Source organism: Lytechinus pictus, chromosome 6 (genome assembly GCF_037042905.1).
Source record: "Lytechinus pictus isolate F3 Inbred chromosome 6, Lp3.0, whole genome shotgun sequence".
NCBI lineage: Eukaryota > Metazoa > Echinodermata > Echinoidea > Temnopleuroida > Toxopneustidae > Lytechinus > Lytechinus pictus.
The window spans coordinates 8,456,035-8,482,588 of NC_087250.1; the positions used below are offsets into that span (position 1 = coordinate 8,456,035).

The following is a 26,554-nucleotide window of genomic DNA, read 5'->3' on the forward strand; positions in this document are numbered from 1 at the left end:
AGGCACGTCCCAGTATGCCTTATTTCGTGAGTACCCCCCCCCCCCCGGGGTTATTGGGATACTGATCAGTGACCGCTTGCGCTCGTGATTGGCCAAAAGTTTGCGCGCACAATAGCTTTCCATACTTTCCCCATTAAGCAAAAAGGACAAAAGTCTGAAATTGCATGCTGCGCTGGCGGTCGACCGGTCCGATACGGCGTTCCAATTTCCAGTTTTTTTTCTCAGTCCTACAAGAAACTCATTACTATCAACGCAGGCTTTTGCAATCTTCCAATGTAGGCCTAGGCCTAGACTATTCATGGGAATTATTTTTGGTGAGTTAATTTCATTCATTCAGTGCATATTGTGGTCGAGTTCAAACCGTCCATAGGCATAGACCATACAAACGTAGACCAAAAGCTTCGGTCTCTGTTATGTTGGTTGTTCAGCTGAACTCCGTTGGCTTCACTCACCAAATACAGAGACCGAAGTTCTAGCGCGATCTGTACAGGGGACTCAATGGCCATATGTTTATGTACTTAAGATCGGATAAAACGGGGAAGTGAATTTGCGCGACAGCCGAGGTAAGTCACTGTTTTTGTTCCTTTTAACTTGATTTTTCACCGTTTCTTGGCAATTAATGCCAAGAGGGAATATCAATTTGCATTTTGGTCGCATTAATTTTCAAAATGTTTATTGATTAAAGACAAAAATTGAAGAGCCCCGACGGGGGGATTTTGCATTGCAAGTCCCCTAATGGTGGCTGCACGCTAGCGAGCCGTCTGTGTATGAGGAGAACTTAAAAAAAAAAAATGTTAAAAAACTCCTCAAAACAGACGGCTGCCAGCTAGAACTTAAAAAAAAAAAATGTTAAAAAACTCCTCAAAACAGACGGCTGCCAGCTGTCTAATCTAATACAAACGATGCGGCGTGATTCGGATCGGCCAATCCCAGTCAGGCGCAGCCGCTGGCCATGGCCCGGGCCAGGGAGCTCCGGTCCGCTTCGCGTGCTGGAGCACAGACAGGACTCGTCTGTGCATATTTATTATTACTATTAGGCAGCGGGTACTCTCCAAAATGGGGTAGAATGGGGTCACAATAGCACCCCAAATTAAACGGGAAAAAAATAAATTATGCACTTACGCCTGCGTTAGGCCTAGGCCTACCTCGATTATAATATAATGCCTGGAAAGATCCCTGGCCCTGCCCCGGCCCTGGGGCCTGGTCCTGGAAATGGAATGATCGAACGAACGAAGCCGAAGGTCACACAATCTTGACAAGTTTCATCGAGGCACAACGCCACAACTACTAACTAACATTAACAAAAAGTTAGACTCTCGATCCAAAAAAGGAAAAATTCTGTCTCGTTTGCTCTCCTTTCAAAATTTAGAACAAAATTGCTGATCGATACCGAGTCCGAGAACGAACGCGACATGTGACATGCCATATGGAGCCTTTGGAGGTCCAGTTTCAGTTTGTGCCTCGATGTCGGGATTCTGTGTCACAATACTAATACTAGACTGTCATATTCATCGAGGTAGACCTAATTAAGTGCATAATTTATTTTTCCCCCTTTTATTTGGAGTGCTATTGCGACCCCATTCTGCCCCATTTTGGAGAGTAGCTAGGGAGACTGGGGTTAGTTGGAACGCGGGGTAAGTTGAAACATTGTAATTTTCTTTAACGTCTTTAAATAAATTTCTGCAATACGGCCCTCAATTTATTGTTATTATCAACAGCCATCCACCATATTACAGACAACACATGTGCAACAAGCCTGGTGAAGTTAGAAAGGAATTTTTGTTTTTTGACCTTCTGAGACTGAGTAATTTTTTTCTCTGTTCAAAATGTTTTATTATCTCAGAGAAGTTTATAGATCAAATTGGCCAGTTTGGGGGTATAATAGACACTTGTACCAAGCTACAAAATGAGATTATTAATACCGGTATGCCATGGTGAAGTCCCTTTTTTGTGCTGTAAGCTTATAAACATCAAATGGGCCTCCGGGGTTAGTTGGAACAAAATTGAAGGGGCTAGTTGGAACATGTTCCAACTTACCCCAAACATAATTATGAATAAAAACATTGGATATGAAAAAAAAATATATAAAGTATTTCACACTCTTCTGAATATGTATTCTATACCATGCTTGTTTTGTTTATCAGTTAGGTCTGAGTGTGCATTTAAGGCCTATTGTAGGCCCCTAATGCAATATTAACCCTTATCAAACTGGGGGTGGTCAATTTGAGCCCCCCTCAAGAAATTTTGTCACTACGCTGTTGCGCGAAATTTTTTACTACACCGCTCGCTGACTTTTTACTTTCAAGTCTTGCGCATCATTTGAGACCAAATTTGCGATGCCTGTGTGTGCGGTTTCAAAATTATGCAACATTTTGTACGTGCATGTCGGACCCAAAATTGCTCAAAAACGTGATTCCATATTCTAGTTAGATCTATATGCCTAGATGTAATGCCGGGGGGGGGGGGGGGGGGGGGGCACTTCTACTGACGAGTGGATACCATGCGCGATCTTGAGATCTCAAAAAGTACCCTAAACTCGTATTTTCCATATTCTGAGAATGCATCCCTTAACAAGTATTGGCATGTGAAACCCTACCCTTAACAAGTATTGGAAACAAAACAATATTATACAGTAAAGGGTATCAAAAACACCGATTTTCAAAAAAGGGTCGTTTTGAAAGACTGGTCAATCAGGAGGTCAAATGTGTTTAGGGTATGTTTTTTCTCCAAGTTTATTCTCCAAGCCTTTTCCCCCGAGACTTTTTAGATTATTACGTGATGAAATTTGGATGACAATTATTTCAAGTGTTAACAATGTATTAGTTTGTGGTATATTAACCCTAACTGCACTAGAGGTGGTTGGGGGGGGGGGGATGCAATACCCATGGATATAGTTTTGCAGTGGCGTACCTAGGATTTTCCACAGGGGGGGGCAAAATCGGCCGCCAAAAAAATTGACAAGCAAAAAAAAAAAATAAAAAAATAAAAAATAAAGGTTATTGTACCAGAAAAAAAATTGACAAGCAAAAAAAGTCTTCAAGCTCGTCAGGGGGGGCAATAAAGGTCTTCAAGCTCGTCAGGGGGGGCATAAAAGGTCTTTCAAGCTCGTCAGGGGGGGCAGTGATATGTATTTTGTATGGGTTGTGGCTCGTCAGGGGGGGCAGAGTGCCCCCCCCCCCCCCGTAGGTACGCTAGTGTAGTTTTGTCTGTTTAAGCTTATTGTTAGCAAGTAGACAAAACTTCAGGGTCATATTCTAGCGACAACTTGTTTAGGGGCCAAAACGTGTAAATGAAGCCAATGAAAGGGGGTTATACTGCACACAGAGAAAAACTCATTTAGGGGGTGTTTGGAAATAATTTGGTCACGTATGTGTACAGCAATACATTTCACTGCCCCCCCCCCCCCCGATGAAACATCGACAGAAGGGTAATCATTGATTACTAATCAAGCATGAATTATTGTTTTGCACACATCTTAGCTCACATGATCATGGTCGAAGGTCTTTTTGGGTCAATGGACAGAGTATTTCATTACCATATGCATGATTTCTTTTGTGAATAATTATTGAAGAGCTGTTTTCAAAGTCGGCACTGCTGCGCATCAAATTGCATAATGGAGGCGAGACCGCAGAGGCATTCCACTTGTTTTTTTTTAAAACTTTCTCACAGTTTCTGTCTACATCTTATCCTAGGTACGGAGTTATCTTGGTGCATTCAGTTTGCAAACGTGTAAAGTCAAATCACCATGCCTCTGCCAGAAACAGATGAATATTCAGATGTCCAGGTTTACTTCACAGCCAATGAATGGGCAGATATCAGCGATTACGAAAGGATTTGTATCCAGAATGTCAAGGAAAACTATGAGATGATGACACAAGTTGGTAGGTGCAGTAATTTGTCAGAAGAACTTTTGTCCATTCATTGAAAAAAAAAAGATTTAGCCATTGAAATTTGGTTCCTTAGATTAATTCAAGACCTGGGCCGGCATTCAATTTGATTCTTAGGCCAGAATATTAAGTATTTTACTCAGCATTTTTGTTTGAGTAAAATACTTATCCATCTTTGGTATTCAACTGTATTTTTGGCTAAGTATTTTTCTTAAATCTAAGTCAGCCGCCTACCAGACTTAAGACTGGCTTATGTGCAATATTAGTTATGATACAATACATGCAGTCATACATACTGCACACAGATGGATACAATCATTGCACGTTTCTTGGCTCAAATTTCATGACGTCACAATGGTTTGCTTAAATTTGACTTGATAAACTAAAATACTTGGATGTAATCTGAACATGCTTTTTAAATATTTCTACAAGCCCAGTAAAATTTTAAGTAGGCCTACAAGACCTCAAAAATCAATACTTCCAATTGAATAGAGTCCCTGGAACTTATCATTCCTAGACCTATTTTGAGAGGGAGATTGGCTAGATCAGAAGCATTATAACCAGGTGGATGTTTCATAAAGCTGTTCGTAAGTTAAGAGTGACTTTAAGGACAACTGGTGATCCTTACGTGCTAAATAATCACCAACGAACAATGGTGAATAGCATTTACCACAAGAAATAATTACTAGTCGTTCTTAAAGGTCAAGTCTAACCCATAAAATGTTGATTTGAATAAATGAAGAAAAATCAAACTAGCATCATGCTGAAGATCTCATCAAAATCGGATGTAAAATAAGAAAGTTATAACATTTTAGAATTTCGCTTACTTTTCACAAAACAGTTAGATGCACGTAACTCAGTGACATGCAAATGAGATAGTCTTTAATGTCCCTGACTATTTCTTTTGTTTTTTATTGTCGGAATTTTAATACAATATGTCATTTTTTACTGATTTGACAATAAGGGCCAACTTGACTGAACCATGTAGTATCAAACAATGCTAATTCCACATGTTCAGGGAGGAATTATATCACTTGGAAATAAGGAGAACATTAGAATTTTTCATACTGTAATAAAATACAAAAGAAAAATTGAGTGGATGACATCAATCTCCTCATTTGCATGCCTACCAGGATATGCATATATATATGACTGTTTTGTGAAATTAAGCGAAAATTTAAAATATCATGAATTTCTTATTTTACATCTGATTTCGATGAAATTTTCATTGGTATGCTCATTGGATTATATTTTTATTTATTGCAACGTTTCATTGGGGTGGACTTGTCCTTTAAACTCAATCTTTAAAACTTAGGAACAGCTCTATGACAGAACACCCTGCTTGTACATTTTTGCTGTCATTTCATGGGAATTTTGTTTTAATAATGTCAATTAATTTGTTTTTTGTCAATATTGGTGTTTCATACCAACATTGAAAAAGCAATTTTTGTTTTTAATACACAGGGGTACAGGTCAACCCACCAATGTTCATGCAGCGTCAGCAGGGAATTCATAAAGAGATAATTGAGGAAAGTGAGGGGACAGAGACAAGAGGTTTGTGAATTTCCCATGTTTCTACATGTAACCTAGCAATATAAAATCAACAGAATGTTACACTGAAATTGTGATTTGCTCTATTGACAGATAATGTTTTGGGGGCAATTTATACAAAGGTAAATTGTTTTTTGTGTCATTTGAAAAAAGGAAAAGAATATCACCTTCTTTGTGAAAGTTACGCACTAAATTTTGAGGTGATTTTCAATTGTCTCATCTTTCACGTATAAAGGCCTAATGAGTCGAGTGTTGTATGATGTATCACAAATATTCACAATTGTCCAGAGTCAGAATAACATTTTTGCTGATTGATTGGAATTGAACTTGGTTCATTGTTTGAACGTGATGATTCCAGAAGATTACAGTATGTAACAAAAAATTGAAGTCGAGTCTGTATGTAAATTACATCAGCAATGGCGGTGGCATTGATTAATATACAAGAACCTGTGTATCATTTATTTTATAGAATAACTGAATTTTCTGGAGAATAATCATTTTTTACAACCATTCATAAGTAATTAGTGATGCATTGCTAGCCATGCATCCAGTAAATTTGCTATGCAAAAGTAATTACCGGATGCATGGCTAGCCATGCGTCAGTAATTACTTATGCATGGTAATCATTCTATATCTATATATATTTGCGGGTAAATATTAATCCATCTCTTTTCTTCTCTAGGGTCTTCTGACGTTCATAATCAACAGGGAAATACATGTCATACAGAGAAGAATGAGTTACATAAAGAGAATTTGAATACAGTAAGTACGAGTATGCAAGAAAGTATTTGCATGTCTCTGAGCTCACTAGGACACATTAGTACATGCTTCGCTGCCAATGATTACAAGATCATACATTTTTTAATCCAGGTGGGTGTTTCATAAAGCTGTTCGTAAATTAAGAGCAACTTTAAGAATGACTGGGGATCCTTTCTTGTGGTAAATGGTATATTGAATTGGCGATGGTTCACCAGTCGTTCTTAAAGTCACTCTTAAGAACAGCTTCATGAAACGATGTCCTGGGCCAAGTTCTGGCATATGCTTAAATAAAAATCCCACATTTCTATGATAATTTTTTTTCTTATTTTTCTTCTTAGCATGTGTTTTTGTTGCATGATCTGACATGTCAAAATGTTTGGTTTTATTTTTGGAATGTATGGTATCTTGATTTTTTTTTACCGGTAATTCTTTGTTTTTATTATATTTAGTTCACTATAAAAGTAGAGGCCGAGTATGATGATGATGGCAATCTGCTAGGTGAGGCTAATCACGATGCAGAAGGGAAAATTACTGATCTGGAATGGAAGAACTATGATCAAATTACCCAGACACAAACCAATCCAATATTATCAGGTGATCAGAGGACCAAGTCAGGTGATCTCATCATTCTGTCATGTGATCAGAAGGCAGAAGAAGCTTCAGGAGGCAGCCAGTCTCCAACCCAATTCCAATCCATGTATGAAAAGGGTAAGCATGTGTGGCCTTAAACCATACCCTGAAAAATTGAATTTGCTTATGACTAAAGGGGCTTGATGATTTAGCCCGTCTCCTAATTTGGCTCTTGAAAACTAGAATGCAACAGGAATATTGGGGTCTGGAAAACTAAAGTAGGAGATCACATTGTCGGCGTTCATGCGAACCGTCGTATCAGTCAATTATGGTAAAAAAAATTGATTTTGATATTTTTGCAGAAATTAAAAGTAAACGTCCTATTCTTTATATACTAAAATTTTTAGGCAGCAATTTATTTTATTTTCTGAGATATGTAGGGATTTTCATGGCGATGCCATACAAATTGTTGATAAGAATGCTTAATTCCCATTGGAAACAATTACAGTAGCAAAGGCAAAGCAAACAACAGCTGAGCTCATATAATATGCAAATACGTGGTCAGCTAAACTGTCCAGTGGCGTAGCTACGGGGGCCCTGAGATTTGGGGTGCCCCCCCAGGTGCCCCCCCCCCCTGGAAAAATTGGCAAAGCAAAAAAAAAGAGAAAGAAGAAAAAGAATGGGAAAGACAAGGAAAAAAGAAGAGGAAAATGAGTGAATAAAATAATGTGGGAAGACTTGCAAAACAAAAAATCTTTCATGTTAGTTTGTTACTGAATAAAATTTTCGCTCGCGCTTCACGCTCGAATTTCCCGTTTGATGAGATTCATATCTTGCTCAATAGGCTGATATGGAGCTTAAACTATCAAGTTTTGAAGTCAATATACAAAACATATCTCATCTCGGACATCTAGCTTTCATTATTTTTTCCATTTACAAATTTAATGCACTCTGTAAAGTGTCTGTTAACATATCAACATTTTAAAGATAAATTCCAGTTGTGGGAACGATCTCAAAATGACTTTTTACAGAATTTAATATAATGATCACCAAAGTGTCTGTTTGTATGAATAAAAAATGTGCCAAAGGACTCTGGAAGAAATTGTGCAATTGCTGAAAAATAGGCAAAATAAGCGCGGATTCGGTCACTTCCGTCGGGTCTTTATTCCAGCAATAATAATACACTGTCCCACGTGTGCCTATCTGTGTTGGCGATCTTCAGTGTGATCGTTTTTTAGCTAGATATTATGATTTCACAAAGTTCAGTTTATATGTAACTGTACCAGATCTAGATCCACGATGATATATCAATACTTTACCTTGGTTTTACAGATTTTCTCACGAAATCAGTGTTTTACTGCAACTACGTTCATTTAGCTTTAAGCTCACGCTGCGTGGTCGAATCGTTTTATTTGCCAAGTTCCTATTGTCTTCGTGTATTCCATAAAGTTCTCAAAATATCAATTTTCAGATGTTACTGTCAAAACGTAGGCCTAACTTAGCGCTGCGCGCTCGCATTTGACTGGTGAGTACTCTATCAATTATATGCAAACAAACACCCCAGGCCTTTTCAGTACATTTCATTTAAAAAATATTCAGCTCGCGATTTGTGCTCTCATTAATTGTTAAAAATGTATTAACCACTGTAATGTGTATTCATAATTACAAAATGCTTAAAATTTCTAGTTTTCATTCTTTAAAAACAACAACTTCCACGCTGTCATTATGCATATTGGATAAACAATAGGAAAATAAAATTTTCATGAATTCCTGATAACTAAATTGGGTCTTTTCAGAATGGAATATCGACAAGCTTAGGAATAGTATTTCATATGATGCGAAACGTCCTTAGAACGTCCCGGTCCTTTGTTAAAATAATAACAAAAAATATCAGAACGCGCGAAGTGCTCGCATCATTCATTAACCCTATCTTAACTGGGCTATTTCAGACCAGTATATCATACTGGGGGGTCAATTTGACCCCCCCCCCCTCAGATCTCGGTCGCTGATCGCGCGATCGCCGCGGAAATTTGCACGTGCGTAGAACCAGATGTAACCTACAAGACTGTATGGTAAAATTAAAAAAAAAAAATTCTTTATGTTTTTAATTTTAGTTAATTAATTATGCAAATAAGCGTATGAAATTTGCCCTAAATTTTGTTTTTTGTGTATGTTTTTGCCTTTAACTCAATTTACGTAGCTAGTAGAATGCTAATTTTTGGTTGGAGTATCAATTATTACATTTCTAACAAATATGTACAAAGACGTTGCAAAAGTATAATTAATTTCTTATGTATTTTATTGTTTTTTAAATTCTTATGTATTTCTTTGTTTTTTCAAACCTTTGTTTTTTCCAATGAACTTTGTAGGGGACCCTTCTGCGATCATAAATAGTATAAAATAAATCCATTTAAGGACGTTCCACAGTTATGTTTGTGCGCATCATGATCTGCGCATATTTTACACTCTGCGTGCTGACGTCACAATGGATGAACTGGTGATTAATCAGCTGTAGGTAATGTGAGCTGCTTTTTCTCCTTATCTGCACCAACTGCAGATCCGATGTGTTATTTTATGAAGCTAATAAACTGGAATTATTCCATGGACCATTTTTTTTATTCCTCTACAATTTCAAAATAGTTTCTCTGTAGTGCCTCAAAGTATGATGAATATGACCCCGAGTTTGAATAAATGGAAAATTGGTTCGGATTTTTTCCTCACATATATATAGATACAAAGCTTTTGGCGCATTTTCGGGTGTTTGAAAAAGCAAATTTGCTCTAATAAGAGTGCTGATAGTTTGAAAACAAGCACATGAACCCATAATTTGTAATGTTTGCACCTCTTAGGTATACTTTCCTCTACAACTTTACAAAGTTTGGTGAAAATTACATGGGTTTTGACTAAAGTGCAGCATTTCTTTTACTTCTCAAGTTTGTTATTGAAATTTGAAATGTTTGAGGTTGAGTATCTTTCCCACAATTTCGAAGAACTGAGAGCAAACAATTGACAGCAATATAAATCAATTATCCATCTTACGGATACAATTATTAATCATATTGCAAAATTTGATGAAATCTTTACGGATTTTGACTGATTGATAGAGCTTTACACTCATTGTTGTGATCTCGTGAGGTCTAAAAATGCCAAATTCTTTTGGATGCGCAATTCTTAAGAACATCATCCATTTTGTGTTAACTTTGAAGCTCTATAGCAAAAAATCAAGCACATGGACCCATGTAAATTTTTGTATATTTGGAATATTCAGGTGCTAAAGTATCTATGTGCAAAGTATGATGAAAATGACATGGATTTTCAATGTTTGGGAGCAAGAATACGGAACCATTCGCATTTTAGACGGTATTAACAGACTTTTGCTTGTTTTCGGCGCATTTTGGGCTGTTTCAAGCCAACCCGCAATGCTTTGGACACTGATAATTTGAAAACGAGCACATGGACCCCATAGTTTAAATATCTTAACTTCTTTAGCATATATTCCTCTACAAATCTAGAGAGTATGATGAAAATGACATGGATTTTGAATGTTTGAATCAGGACTAAGGAACCATTCAAATTTTTGACATTTTGGACGGTATTAGACTTTTGCCTGAACGGTTTAGGCGCATTATAGACTGTTTCAAGCCAACTCGCAACATTTTAGACACGGATAGTTTGATAACGAGCACATGGAGCCCATACTTTTAATATTTTAACGTCTTCAGAATATATTCCTCTACAAATCTAGAGAGTATGATGAAAATGACATGGATTTTGAATGCTTAGGAGCAGAACTACGGAACCATTCGTATTTTAGACATTTTGGACGGTATTATCTGACTTGTGTTTGTTTTCGGTGCATTTTGGGCTGTTTCAAGCCAATTCGCAACATTTTAGACACTGATAGTTTAAAAACGAGCACATGGACCCCATGCTTTTAATATTTTAACGTCTTCAAAATAAAATCCTCTACAAATCTAGAGAGTAGGATGAAAATGACATGGATTTTGAATGTTTGGGAGCAGAACTAAGGAACCATTCGTATTTTAGACATATTATTAGACTTTTGCATGTTTTCGGCGCATTTTAGGCGATTTTCAAGCTCACTTGCAACACTTTGGACACCAATAGTTTAAAAACGAGCACATGGACCCCAAATTTTTAATATTCTAATGTCTTTAGAATATATTCCTCTACAAATCTAAAGAGTATGATGAAAATGACATGGATTTTGAATGTTAGGGAGCAAAACTACGGAACCATTTGCATTTTACAGGGTATAGACTTCTGCTCGTTTTCGGCGCATACATGCACTTAAGGTGGATTTCAATATTTTCAAGCCAACTGGCAACACTTTGGACACTGATAGTTTAAAAACGAGCACATGGACCCCATATTTTTGATATTTTAATGTCTTTAGAATATATTCCTCTACAAATCTAAAGAGTATGATGAAAATGACATGGATTTTGAATGTTAGGGAGCAAAACTACGGAACCATTTGCATTTTACAGGGTAAAGACTTCTGCTCGTTTTCGGCGCATACATGCACTTTAGGTGGATTTCAATATTTTCAAGCCAACTTCCAACACTTTGGACACCAATAGTTTAAAAACGAGCACATGGACCCCAAATTTTTAATATTCTAATGTCTTTAGAATATATTCCTCTACAAATCTAAAGAGTATGATGAAAATGACATGGATTTTGAATGTTAGGGAGCAAAACTACGGAACCATTTGCATTTTACAGGGTATAGACTTCTGCTCGTTTTCGGCGCATACATGCACTTTAGGTGGATTTCAATATTTTCAAGTCAACTCGCAACAATTTGGACACTGATAGTTTAAAAACGAGCACATGGACCCCATATTTTTAATATATTAATGCCTTTAGAATATATTTCTCTACAAATCTAGAGAGTATGATGAAAATGACATGGATTTTGAATGTTTGGGAGCGAAATATGGAACCATTTGCATTTTAGAGGGTATTAAGAGACTTTTGCATGCTTTCGGCGCTTTTTAGGCGATTTTCAAGCCAACTTGCAATATTTGGGACACCAATAGTTTAAAAACGAGCACATGGACCCCATATTTTTAACTTCCATACACCTTCGATATGCATTCCTCTACAAATTAGCAGAATTTGATGAAAACGACATGGATTTTGAAAAAAGTGCAGCTTACAAAATACTTTTTTAATTTTTGAGTAGATTCACGTCTTTGAAGATTTGCTTTTTCCGAGTTTTTGCACCATTCTTGCCAAATTAGGGCGCTGCTGACTCCAAATAGGTATAGTTTTACCAATTAAAAGACTTTCTCTTACTTTGGTATACACTTTGTTATATATCTTGAAAATTTGATGAAGTTTGATACGGTATCCACTGAGTAAAGATGATTTAAACTCATTTGGTGAATTCGTGAAGTCTAAGAGAGGCAAAATTCTCTTGATTGCGCAAGATTGCATATCATTCAAATACGGCGACTTTGAAGACCCGTAGAAAAAAAAATAAGCACATGAACCTATATTATTTTTTTGCATTTTAATAATGCATAGATACCAAAGTAACTCTCTGCAAAATTTGGTGAAAATGGCATGGACTTCATTTTAACTGTGGAACGTCCTTAAACCAACAAAAGTAAAAATAATCATACATCTATGATTTTTGGTTGAGAAACACAATTTGCATTGACTTTGTACACTGACTCACGTTTTTGAGCAATTTCGGGTCTGACATGCACTTACAAAATGTTGCGTAATTTCAAACCGCGTCTCCGGGCGTTGCAATTTTGGTCTCAAAAGATGCGTAAGACTTAAAAATAAAAAGTCAGTAAGCAGCGCGATCAAAAAACTTTGCGCGACGGCGTAGTGATGAAATTTGTTGAGGGGGGGGTCAAATTGACCCCCCCCCAGTTTAATAAGGGTTAAGTGTGATCTACATTCACTTCACAATTTTCCTACACAGTACTTGAAATAGTTTTTTTAAATTGACCCTTTTGAGATCGAAATAGCGCTTGCATTATTGATCTTCAGGGTTATAAAAATGTATTCAGAATGCCAAAATTCTAGGTCTAAATCTAAAAAATGCGCACGCATGTTTATTGAGATAGCCTGCATGTTCTTTATTTAAAATATGCTTATCCAGTTTGAGATCAGAATATCAATAATTACAATGTATCTGCTCGCGCTTCACACTGGCATTATCAATGATACCCAATTAACCGTATCCTATTCATAATTCACATAATATGAATAGAGCGTTCGGCTTTTAGGTCTAAAATCTCAATTTTCTTCCCTCGCATCAATTGTTTAGTTACATACCTATCCCATTATGATTACAAAAGTGCTTCGAATGTCAATTTTTTAGGTCGAAATGTCAAAAAGTGTTAGCTCACACTTCAAGCTCCCATTATTGAAATATGTACTGTATTCGTGGGTAGCTGTAAACAGTCCTTAACAGGTCAGTTTCCGATCATGCTAGAACATTTATTAAAAATGTCTGCTCGTGCTTCGCGTTTGCAGTAATTATCTAGTTACGTATGCATCTTGTTCAGGATCACAAACAGTGCCCAGAATGTTCAATTTTCAGGACAAAATAAATGAAAGATAAAAAAAAAATTAGCTCGCGCTTCGCGCTCGCACTTTTTATATAGGGCTTATGAGATCATTTCATATTTATGTTGTTTTATAAGATTAAAGCTAAGAAGTGACTGATCACGGAAAATACAGGTGAAGATAATTTCGGGCCCCACTCCCATTTGGTCGGATCTGCCCTTGTGACATAGTATATACGCACACACAGAAAAAAAAATGTTGCCCCCCCTGAAAAAGCAAGGACCCCCCCAGTGCCCCCTAGGAAAAAAATCCTAGCTACGCCACTGAAACTGTCATTGACTTTGCAGGTGGAAGAGCGATACAACGTTTTGACTGATAACGCTCATTGAGTTCACGGTCAGGGTTGTTGCATCTCCTATGCCGTTCTTGTGCAGACAAAATATAAATGGCTTAAACCAAAATTACAAGTATATGTAGCTCTTTTGCGATATTTTCTCTGATTCTTGGTTGTATGTAAAAATGAAGTTATACACGTCAAGCAATTGTCTTGGTCTTTCCAATCATGTATTTTTCTTTCAAGGATTATGTTGTAAGGCTGGGGAACAAAGTGTGGAATTATAGTAAACTTTGAAGCCGATTTTTTCTAAAATGGGTTTCCACCGTCATGTGTGATACGATGGTTCGGATGATTACAGCTTTGGCAAATGTTTTATTTCAATATGTTGTGAAATGTGGAATGTTAGATCTGAGGAGCAGTTTCATCAACATTTTCGTCGGACAAGTTCTCAGGTCTGACAACTTTCCTTGATTATGATTGGCTAAGAGGCACTGTTACCATAGTAACTGTCAGATAAAACAGTTCTTGTAGGATAAAATGTCTGACAAGTCCTTTCATGAAACGCTCTCCTGTTCCAAGGATACCTTGTGTATGTTATTCTTGCCCTTTGTAATATAGACACCTAGTCCTTCCAGCACAGTAATATAGTATGATGAAAACCTAGCATTTATACTTGAAACCACTTTTGGACGCAACTGAGATAAAGTAAATAGGGGCACACTGCAATCTTCCTCCTTGAGAGGGGGAGAGAGAGCTAGAGAGAAAAAGCACAGCTAACTCCCCATGTGCCCAGCACATGACATCGCAACTTGTCGGGCCAGTTTTCAGTTAAAATTATTTACATCACTATTAAAAAATTATGTGATATTTCGCGTCGTTCAGACTTTCATCTTGGTCTTCATCTCAATCATGAGTGACTTTTGGACATGGAATTATTTTAAAACAAGTATAACTTCCTACTTTTCCTGTCGTTTTTGGGCAGAACCCCAGTAAGAGTTTAAACTATGATGTAAGAAAATGAGAAGTACAGCTGAAGTAAAAAAAAAAAGATAATCTCTCATGGGAAGCTGCAAGGTGTTGATCACTGATTAAATGAGGAAAACAAAATAGGGGTTGCCTGAGATACATAGGTTCCCGTGTTATAGTGGTGGGTTTTAGTTTCAATGATAGATGAACGTAATAGAGCACCTGTCACCTCAATGAATCATTCAAATAATTGATGAATATGTATTGTTTTTTCTTGATAGATTCTGGAATCTACAGATGCGAGTATTGCGGATCAGTCTATGCTATTCCTCTCATCTTAGCAAGGCATCTCAAGTACAAACATGGGCTTAATGGTGTTGTCTTGCCATCGTATGCATCAAAGGAAAGCATTCTACAGTTTGTTGAAGGAGAAATACAAAAATACATGTGTGAAATTAATTATTTTACCCATAGTGAAAAGAGAATTTTGAAAACAGGAAATAGGGAAAATATGATACTTGAAAAGAAACCTTATGTATGCAATCAGTGTGGTAAGGCATTTATTACTGCAAATCATCTCACAACACATAAACGCATCCATACAGGTGAAAAGCCCTATCGTTGTGATCAATGTGGTAAGGAATTTCATGAAATATCCAATCTCACAACACATAAACGAATCCATACAGGTGAGAAACCCTTTGTATTTGACCAATGTGGTAAGGCATTTTATGAAAAATCCAATCTCACAGTACACAAACGTATCCATACAGGTGAGAAGACCTATGTATGTGATCAGTGTGGTAAGGCATTTAAACGTAAATCTCATCTGAAAACACATAAACGCATCCATACAGGTGAAAAGCCCTATGTATGTGATCAATGTGGTAAGGCATTTCGTGAAATATCCAATCTCACAACACATAAACGACTCCATACAGGTGAGAAACCCTTTGTATGTGTTCAATGTGGTAGGATGTTTAATCAAAAAGGAAGCCTCACAATCCATAAACGAGTCCATACTGGTGAGAAGCCCTTTGAGTGTGATCAGTGTGGTAAGGCATTTAGTAATGGAAGTTCATTGAGAAGACACATACGGATCCACACAGGTAAGAAGCCCTATGTTTGTGATCAATGTGGTAAGGCATTTAACCATGACTATGCTCTTACAATACATAAAAGAGTTCATACTGGTGAGAAGCCCTTTGTATGTGACCAATGTGGTAAGGCATTTTCTGAAAAATCCAATCTTACAGTACACAAACGTATCCATACTGGTGAGAAGCCCTATGTATGTGATCACTGTGGTAAGGCATTTAATGTTGAATCTCATCTTAAAACACATAAATGCATCCATACAGGTGAAAAGCTCTATGAGTGTGATCAATGTGGTAAGGCATTTCATCAAATATCCAATCTCACAACACATAAACGAATCCATACAGGTGAGAAACCCTTTGTATGTGTTCAGTGTGGTAGGATGTTTAATCAAAAAGGTAGCCTCACAATCCATAAACGAGTCCATACTGGTGAGAAGCCCTTTGAGTGTGATCTGTGTGGTAAGGCATTTAGTGATGGAAGTTCATTGAGAAGACACAAACGGATCCACACAGGTAAGAAGCCGTATGTTTGTGATCAATGTGGTAAGGCATTTAACCATGACTATACTCTTACAATGCATAAAAGAGTTCATACTGGTGAGAAGCCCTTTGTATGTGACCAATGTGGTAAGGCATTTTCTGAAAAATCCAATCTTACAGTACACAAACGTATCCATACTGGTGAGAAGCCCTATATATGTGATCAGTGTGGTAAGGCATTTAATGTTGAATCTCATCTTAAAACACATAAACGCATCCATACAGGTGAAAAGCCCTATGTGTGTGATCAGTGTGGTAAGGCATTTAATCGTGAAGATCTTCTCACAACACATAAACGAATCCATACAGGTGAGAAACCCTTTGTATGTGTTCAATGTGGTAGGATGTTTAATCAAAAAGGTAGCCTCACAATCCATAAACGAGTCCATACTGGTGAGAAGCCCTTTGAGTGTGATCTGTGTGGTAAGGCATTTAGTGATGGAAGTTCATTGAGAAGACACAAACGGATCCACACAGGTAAGAAGCCGTATGTTTGTGATCAATGTGGTAAGGCATTTAACCATGACTATACTCTTACAATGCATAAAAGAGTTCATACTGGTGAGAAGCCCTTTGTATGTGACCAATGTGGTAAGGCATTTTCTGAAAAATCCAATCTTACAGTACACAAACGTATCCATACTGGTGAGAAGCCCTATATATGTGATCAGTGTGGTAAGGCATTTAATGTTGAATCTCATCTTAAAACACATAAACGCATCCATACAGGTGAAAAGCCCTATGAGTGTGATCAATGTGGTAAGGCATTTCATCAAATATCCAATCTCACAACACATAAACGAATCCATACAGGTGAGAAACCCTTTGTATGTGTTCAATGTGGTAGGATGTTTAATCAAAAAGGTAGCCTCACAATCCATAAACGAGTCCATACTGGTGAGAAGCCCTTTGAGTGTGATCAGTGTGGTAAGGCATTTAGTGATGGAAGTTCATTGAAAAGACACAAACGGACACAACTATGTTTGTGATCAATGTGGTAAGGCATTTAATCTTGAATGTACTCTTACAATACATAAAAGAATCCATACTGGTGAGAAGCCTTTTTATGTGATCAATGTGGTAAGGGGTTTTATAAAAAATCCAAACTCATAGTACACAAATGTATCCATACAGTTGAAAAGCCCTGTTTTTGTGATCTATGTGGCAAGGCATTTAATCAAGAATCTCATCTTAAAACACATAAACGCATCCATACAGGTGAAAAGCCCTATGTGTGTGATCAGTGTGGTAAGGCATTCAATCGTGAAGATCATCTCACAACACATAAACGCAGCCATACAGGTGTAAAGAGGTGGGCCGATAACATAAATAATATTACACTCGCTATACACATATAAACTTCACACCGGGAGAAAGCCTTACCTTATTCTTATCCAGGCACTGTGACAGGTCCGCTACGACCGGGGGTTGGGTATGGAATGATGTGGTTTAGTGGCGTGTGTAGAATACCGGTATATGTGTGTGTTGTATACAGCTGAATGCAGGTCTTGTGTTTGTTCGTCCCGCCGGTGGGTCATGTGACATCGTGTGCTTAATTACTAATAATCCCTACTAATCCCCTAACACCATAGGTGAAAAGCCCTATGTGTGTGATTAATGTGGTAAGGTGTTTAGTCAAAAAGGTAGCCTCAAGCCATAAACGAATCCATACTGGTGAGAAGCCCTTTGAGTGTGATCAGTGTGGTAAGGCATTTAATGAAAAATCTAATCTCACAGTACACAAACGTATCCATGCAGGTGAAAAGCCCTTTGTATGTGATCAATGTGGTAAGGCTTTTAGTCAAATATGAAATCTCACTCTACATAAACGAATCCATACACTCGGGTAAAAGGCCTGTCATATTTGATCAATGTGGTAAGGCATTTAACAAAAAATCCAATCTCACAGTGCACATGCGAAACCTTACTGGTGAAAAGCCCTGTGTATGTGATCAACGTGGTAAAGCATTTAATCAAGAATCTCGCCTCAAAACACATAAACGCATCCATACAGGTGAAAAGCCCCATGTATGTGATCGATGTGGTTAGGCATAATCAAATACAACAGCTCACTGCACACAAACAAATCCATCCACGTGAGAAACCCTATGTTTGTGATCAATGTGAAAGGGCATTTAGTCAATCGTATAGTCTCACAATACACAGGCAAGTCCATACAGGTGATTTATTTATTCTCGAATATTTAAACACGGTGGCCTGATCAGCATAAAAAACATACAATATACGAAAAACATAGTAACAGGACATTATGAGATACAGAAAAAAAAGAACAAAATAAAAAGTAAAAACACGAGAATATGCACGAGATACAAATGGCAAGATACATGATATAAATATGCAAATACAAACATTAAAAAGCTTGTCTTTCTCAGGGCTCTGTGATTATTATTTAAAAAAAACATTACAAAGATAAATAAGGCAATGTATTACACAGTACTAACAATTTAATCTAGGAATAGAAAATCAAGCAGAAGACATTTGGTAATTTTATCACTAATATACATGTACATCGAGATATAACCCCCCCAAAAAAAAAAAAAAATTCACAAACATTTCACTGTTGTGGAATGAAGTGGGAGTAACAGAAAGACAAGAAAAGAATATGAATTAAGATTAAGTGAATTTAAGAACGGCACAGACAATGGAATAGTGAATGATAAGTTTTATATCATACTGATTAAAATGAACGATGTGATTTGTATGTGTTTAAGTTGGTATTTGAAGAGTGAACAGATTTTGAAAACCTTATATGGTCAGGCAGATGGTTCCAATTGAAAGAGCCTAGAAACAGGAAAGATTTTTTGGTAAAAAGTCGTACAAGAGCAAATTTTTCGGAACTGTGTGGTTCTCGTAGAAATGTCATCGACAAAAGAAAGTCTATCGTATAAAATGGCGGGCGATAATTTGTTGACACTTATACATAAGAACACATGAGGCTCTATGGAGAACTTTGTTTAGAGAGGGCCAATTCAGTTATTTAAATACGATTTCAGAACATGTCTTCCATGTGCGTTTTGATATCAGGTACGCTGCCATTTTATGTAACCAGTTAAGCGTGTCATAATTTCCTTCTGATTTGCCAAACCAAACAGAACAATAAAGAATATGGGGAATGACATATCCCCAATAAAGTTTGGAAAGTTGAGATTGATTAAAATAATGTTTATTCCTGCGAATAATTTCAAGCTTACGTTTGATAAGGTTTGACATTGAATTGGTATGTTGCTTAAAGTCAAGGCAATTATCGATGTTACGCCCAGACACTTCACTTCATTCACACATTCTAGAGTACAGCCATGTTTATTATTGATATTTATTATGAGTAGTACTTAGTTTTTGTTTTGACCCTAATAGCATTACTTTTGTTTCATTTTAGTTCAAGATCAGTTTGTTATTTCTTATCCATGAATAGGTCTCGTGTAGTACGTGCCTGGGTTAGATTGGTTTCGACCTCTGCTTTATTCTTAACAGATACTGAAATAGTAGTGTCATCTGCGTACATATACACTGAGGCACTAGTAACATGATTCGATAAGTCGTTGATAAATAGTGAAAACAGAACCGGAGCAAGAATTAAGCCCTGAGGGACACCTACATTAATTTCTTTTGTAGAAGACTTTTCATTACCAATAGAAACGAGTTGTATTGTTACTGAATGGGCTAAGACATTTCCATGACATCACACAAGCTTGTTTCCAACCGGTTTTGACTGCACTTCTGTGAACCCCAGCCAGTTTTCATTATAGGCCTATATTCAAATTTAATGCAAATTTTTAAAATCTTAAGGTATGGATAAATTTGAATATATTTAAAGCAATGGTTTTTGAAAACCTAGAAGTTTGTCCGAGACGTGATGACATAGCACCAAATAATATCTGCAAATTGGATTCTAGCAGAAGGTGATTGAAGGTTTGCATGGTGGCATAAACAATCCCTGAAGTTGTTTATATGGTGCACAATATGTAAAGACCTGGAAAGAACTGAGAAAAAAGTGGATAGAGAAATGGAGAGGTTAGAAAGTAGAGTATCTTTCGGAAATGAGTGTAGTCTTAAAGAGGACTGTAAACCAGAAAGAGTGGAAAGCTTGAGCAGTAGGCAGGATGAGAGTCTTGAGTCGAAGGCTGGTTGAGTTGGAGGGGTGAGAGAAGATTGAGTTGATGAGAGAAGGCTGGCTCGAGTTGGCTAGTGGAGTTGTAGAGCAGGAGCGGGAGAGAAGACTCGACATTTCAGGCAGGATGGCGATGTGATTGACAGGTTGACATATCTGCAGATTGACATGAATTATTTGCTGCTATGTCAGACAAGCCTCTGACAAGCTTTCAGGTTGTCAAAAAACAACCTTTGCTTTGAATATTCAAATTTTATGCATACCTTAAAGTTACGCATATAATTTGAATATGAAAACAGACTGGGGTTTGACAAAGTGCGATCAGAAACAGTTGGAAACATACTTGTGTGATGTCATGGAACTGCCAAAGCAAATCCAGAATCACTGTTTTTGAATGAATGCAGAATGCAGTGTATTGTATGATTTTCTTAAAATCTGAAGATGGCCCCAAACTTGTAGCCTGTACTCTATAGACATGATTGTATCCCATTATGCATACATGTAAGAATCCGAGCCCGTTTGATGAGCGACTCTTACTTGCTGAAGTTATGTAGAAAATAGATTGTTTTTACTTTCTCATACAGGACTAACAATGGAATTCCAATTATTTACTGACATTGATATGTCCTGTTTGCAATGTATTATCAAAGGTCAAGTCCACCCCAGAAAAATGTTGATTTGAATAAATAGAGAAAAATCATATTAGCATAACACTGAAAATTTTATCAAAATCAAATATAAAGGAAGAAAGTTATGACATTTAAAAGTTTCGCTCATTTTTCACAAAACAGTGATGTGCACAATTTAGTGACATGCAAATGAGACAGTTGATGATGTCCTTCACTCATTATTTCTTTTGTTTTTTAATGTTTGAATTATTCAACATATCATATTTTACAGATTTGAAATAAAGCACCAACTTGACTGAACCATATACTATTAAACAATGCTAATTCCACATGTTCAGGGAGGAATAAATTGTTGTTTTCACTTGACAATGAGGAGAAAATCAGAATATTTCATATTAATAAAATAAAGAAATAGTGAGTAGATGACACCATCAGTCTCCTCATCGACTAAGATGTGCGTATAGCTGTTTTGTGAAATTAAGCAAAACTTAAAATGTCATATAACTTTCTTATTTTACAACTGATTTTGATTTTATTTTCAGTATTATGCTTATTGGATTTTTCTCTTTTTATTCAAATCAAATTTTTGTTGGGATGGACTTGTCCCTTAATTCTCAGTAGTTGACGAATGGTGTGGTCTTTTTTATTAATTTTTTTAAAGCATGCTTTAGTATGAGACCATGTGACCTGATAGAGGTTCTACAGAATTCACAGTGAACGTATATTATCAAAGTTGAACATTATCAGGAGTAAACTGAACAAATATTCTATGAGAACGATGGCATATTAAAGAGAGAACTAGTAAAATATTAATGCATTTTGTTGAATTCTTTATTTTTTGTTGTTACAATTTCTGATGTTCATCTAAGTCCTTATAACCCAAGAAGGACTGGGCTATTTGAGACGTATTGAGGACCAGGGGAGTGTTTCATGAAGGACTTGTCAGACGTTTTATCCGACAAGTCTTATTTTATACGACAGTTACCATAGTAACACTTCCTCACAGCCAATCAGAATCAAGGAAAGTTGTCAGATCTGACAACTTGTCGGACAAAAATCTTGATGAAACACTCCCCTGATCTCGGCCGCCGTTTGGGTGATCGCGCCGAAATCAAGCATGCACATTCTTTTCCACCTACACTTACCAGCCAGTATAAACAAATTCTTTAAGATAATGATTTTTTATGTATTATGATTAAAGTATGCAAATTTATTTATGAAAACCATTATTTGCAAATCTAACACCCTATTTCACTTCAAATTGTCTCTTTTTTTTCCTGATATCATCTTTGCAAACTGGTTTAAAGGTTTCCACAAATAAATATTGTGAAAGCCAAATTTTCCCTTATGTATTTCTTTGTTTTTTAATCTTGTTTTTCATTGTTTTTTCAATGGAAATTAGTACAGCTAGACCATTTAACAACTAAATTAAACCCTAAATTGAGTCACGTAGCGTCGCGATGCTATACCCGTATATCGCAAATTTGGTCTCAAAAGTTGCGCAAGACTTCAAAGAAAAAGTCATAAAATTTTGCGGCTTTTCGGAAATATTGCGCGGAGCGTCGGGGGGGGGGGGGGGGGCATCATGGATCCCGGTCCTTTTAGGGTTAAACGGATGCTCCAGGCTAAGTAAGAATGATATGATTTGAATAGATGAAGAAATTAAGTTCTGATAAGTAATACACTGAAAATGTAAACCAAAAAAGACAAGGAATAACAAATTTATGACATTTTAAGGTTTGGAATTATTCTGGTAAAACGTTGCATGACTGCCTTCATCTTCTGCACCTTGGGCACTCTGCCGAGTGGATTTAGCGCATTTCACACATTACTAATCCGGATTATTAAATATGCGATGAGCCAACTAAGCTAATGTCATACCTTTACATTTTCTTTTGTATTTTATTATATGAAATTTCACTGATTAAAATTCTGTTCACCAAAAATGAAATGGGCCTAACTGGATTGATAACTGATTGTATGTCTAAGATAATGATTCCTCCAAATTATTTTGCAACAATGGAGACATACCAAGCACAGATTGTACGAAAATAATCATGATTTCATTTATTATAAATCATAAGAAAAGGGACAGTGTGGATCGATGTCATTTATCCTAATTTTCTTATGATTGATATTACATCAGTCCATCTAATTAATATTCATGTGACAAGGGTGGATCCGCATATTTTTCCCCTCAGTACCGCAGTTGTGGAAGCCAACATGAATATTAATGACTTGAGTCTTCGGAATAAGAGTATATCTACGCATGTGCGTGCATGGACCATCTTGACAAAATTGTCAGTGGAGCCCCCTCAAATTACCGGTGCCCTAGTTACAAAGGCCTTATAGGCTTAGATCTATATCTAGATCCAATTCTTAAACACTGCCATGACAAGACAAAATGCTATAGCTAGACTAGGGCTAGCCTAGGCCTAATCTGAACCTGTCTATAGTGCCGACTACGTTGCTTGGAACTCAACTGGTTGATTCCGAACTTTACGTACATAGGTTAGACCAATTACCTTTGATTTGTCTAGTCCTTATGTACTGAACTAGTCCTAGATCTAAATAAATTTATCTTAGATCTATAGTCCGTAGTCTCTACCTTGATAAACATCTACGCTGTATATCGATCAGCATGGAAGTAACGTATTCAAACGTCAGCTACATGAGTGCATGAGCAGAGCATGCACGTAAACTGTGTATGATCTATGTTTAACGCTAGGCAGTGTTTCCAAGTACAGCTCTAAAATAAATTTCCCGAAACTGAATCCCAAATTTCCGGAAACTCATAGATATTTCCTGGAATTTTCAAGTTTGATTATAAAAAAAATCGGGCAATGATACAGCGAGCCCAAATTTGGCCCTGTTGGCCAAAATCAAGGAATCCTGGCGGATTTCACTGGGAAAATAAAAAGAAAACGGAAAAAGAAAGAAAGAAAAATAAGGGAGCGGGAAAGAAAGGGGAAAAATAAAAAAAATTAAGGGACAGAAATAAAGAGCATAAATAGGGAAAATGGAAGGAAGCGCGGGAAAGGAAGGAAAGAAGAACATGTGAAGAAGTACAATATATCCCGCGGAAATACTAATACATTAGCATCATTAGCAAGAGAGATATAAAATCAAAAGATCAACGCATGGCACGTCCGGGCAAGAATGGCGGGAAAATGGGAAAAAGAGGCAAAAAGAAACGGGAAATGAAGGTATAGCCAAAAGCTCAATTTGAAAATCAGAATTATGAAGAAAAGGGACAAGAACACGTACGACCGGGCCGGCTGCCGAGGATTGAAAAATATAAAGACCGGGAAGAAGGGTGGACGGCGTCTACATGTATATAAGCTTGCTAAATTCTATGCAATAAATGGTCGCAATCGAGGACCCAAAAAAAATCCTTATGCAAGCGCTAGCCAGGGCCGGGCTAGTTTTATCCCCCTATATTATGTTCTAACCTACAAAGTTTTACGTACACCGTAAAAAGCCTCTGGCTGAATTTCTAAAGCTACTATCACATAATTAGAATATATAATTTCAAAATAATTTTAAAAGGCCAAATTCTTCTGGCTCGCTTCGCTCGCTCGCGACGGTTACAATTTTTTTCCACATTTGCTATGTTGTGCTGCCTCAAAACATTTCGTTGATTTTCCACAACTGCGTTGAAGTCAATCTAATTATGTGTTATGTGTATAATATGATAAAAAGTGGACCATCTGCAATACTTAAAAATATCACAAGGTTCCGGGTGCTCCATGCACCCCAGACCAGCTAGTGGCAGCACCAAAGGGGGAGGCACTGGGGTTGCCCCCCCCCCGAAATTTTGAAAAATAAAAAAAGTATAGTAAAATGTTGTCATAAGCATCCTACTAAAGCTGCAAAGTGCTTCAAATAAACAGCTTTTTTGTTCTTTAAATTTTGAAAATTTTCAAATCCCTTTACTGTAAACTCCCAAAAATAATTTTGTCACTAATAATATAAAATTCCCGGGCATAAATCCATCAGGTCATTATATAAAATTCAACTCGCAATGAAAAAATAGACTTTCATGACAAGACCACCCCAACAGAAAATTGATTATAAAAAGAGAAAAGTCCAACCATGAACATTTCATAAAAATCAGATGTAAAATAAGAAAGTAATTACATTTTAAAGTTTTTTAATTTCACAAAACAGTTATATGCACATCCTGGTCGGTATGCAAATGAGGAAACTGACATCGTCCACTCGCTAGATTTTTTGTATTTTGTGAAATATTCTAATTTCTCCTCATTGTCAAGCAGTGAAACAACAATCAATTCCTCCCTGAACATGTGGATTTATCATTGTTTAATACCATATGGTTCAGTCAAGTTGGTCCTTATTGTCAATCTGTAAAAACATTATATATTGTATAATTCAAACAATAAAAAACAAAAATAGTATGTAAGGGACGTCATTGTCGGTCGCATTTGCATGTCACTGAGTTGTGCTGTTACTGTTTCGTGAAAAATAAGCGAAACTCTAAAATGTTATAACTTTCTTATTTTACCTCCAATTTTGATGAAATTTTTACAGTTATGCTAGTTTGATTTTTCTCTATTCATTCATATCAACTTTTTTCTGGGGTGGACTTGACCTTTAACAAGCCCAAGTAGCTTCGTTTTTCAAACGGTGTTACACTAAAGGGGTAATCCATGCTGAAAATGATCATACATAAACAGTTTAAATTCACCTACATGTAGCAGATTGCTGAAATTTCTTGCAAATCTGAAAACAAAGTGTCAAAGCTATTGAATTCTAAAGTTTAGTGCATATATTTCATGTACATACGTTATGCATTTTGTAAATATGTTTATTGTTATTCAGGGCCCCATGGAAGACCACTACTTATTGGTGAATGGGCTACCCGGTCAAAATGTCAGAAATAAATAAATAAAATAAACGACAGTTATTTGCACGCCACCATGCAGCGGCTGATCCAAGTAGGGCGGGGCACATCCAGTCCGTGCCCCCCTTTCCCTTTTAAGAGGCGCAAGAAATACTTTTAAAGGGAACATGACATGCACGAGGGTCCTTTTTTTTTGGGGGGGGGACTTGTCAAGTTTCTCCTGTACAAAAGTGCCCCCGCCCCTCCTTTGGAAGATAGGCTAACTGGATCTGCCCCTGTCACCATGAATATTCATTAAATGGACTGATGTAATATATCAATCATAAGAAAAGGAAAAGTATGGATATGACATCCATAAGTTCCCTTTTCTTATGAAATCATGATTATAACATATTTTCATACATGTGTTTGGCATATCTCCATTGTCACAAAATAATTTGGAGGAATGATTACATGTATCTTTCAATCAGTTGTCAATCCCTTTATTTTTCATTCTTGGTCAACAGAATTTGATCCTAATTTCATATGATAAAATACATAAGAACAAGGGGGATATGACTTCATCAGCTAGCTCACTGAAAATTCATGGAGAAATGCATAGAACTGTTTTACCAAAATAATGCAAAACTTTAGAATGTCATTACTTTGTTATTCCTTGTTTGATTTT

General features: G+C 36.7%; 2 protein-coding genes across 2 annotated transcripts; both read left to right on the top strand.

Annotated features, from left to right (window-relative positions):
- The first annotated feature begins 154 nt into the window (after nt 1-154).
- On the top strand, nt 155-17,412 carry LOC129263426 (zinc finger protein 493-like). Its single transcript, XM_064100828.1, has 6 exons — nt 155-314; nt 3,693-3,881; nt 5,352-5,441; nt 6,121-6,200; nt 6,647-6,905; nt 14,907-17,412. The coding sequence occupies exons 2-6, from the start codon at nt 3,746-3,748 to the stop codon at nt 17,252-17,254; spliced, it is 2,913 nt and encodes a 970-aa protein (XP_063956898.1). The 5' UTR covers nt 155-314; nt 3,693-3,745; the 3' UTR covers nt 17,255-17,412.
- Nucleotides 17,289-21,836, top strand: LOC135154522 (zinc finger protein 100-like; the record flags this gene model as incomplete). Its single annotated transcript, XM_064100829.1, is given in 5 exon segments — nt 17,289-17,328; nt 17,331-17,567; nt 17,858-17,915; nt 17,917-18,106; nt 18,108-21,836. Coding segments are annotated over 5 exon segments (732 nt in total), but the record flags the coding sequence as incomplete, so codon positions are not given.
- Between the last annotated feature and the right edge of the window lie 4,718 nt (nt 21,837-26,554).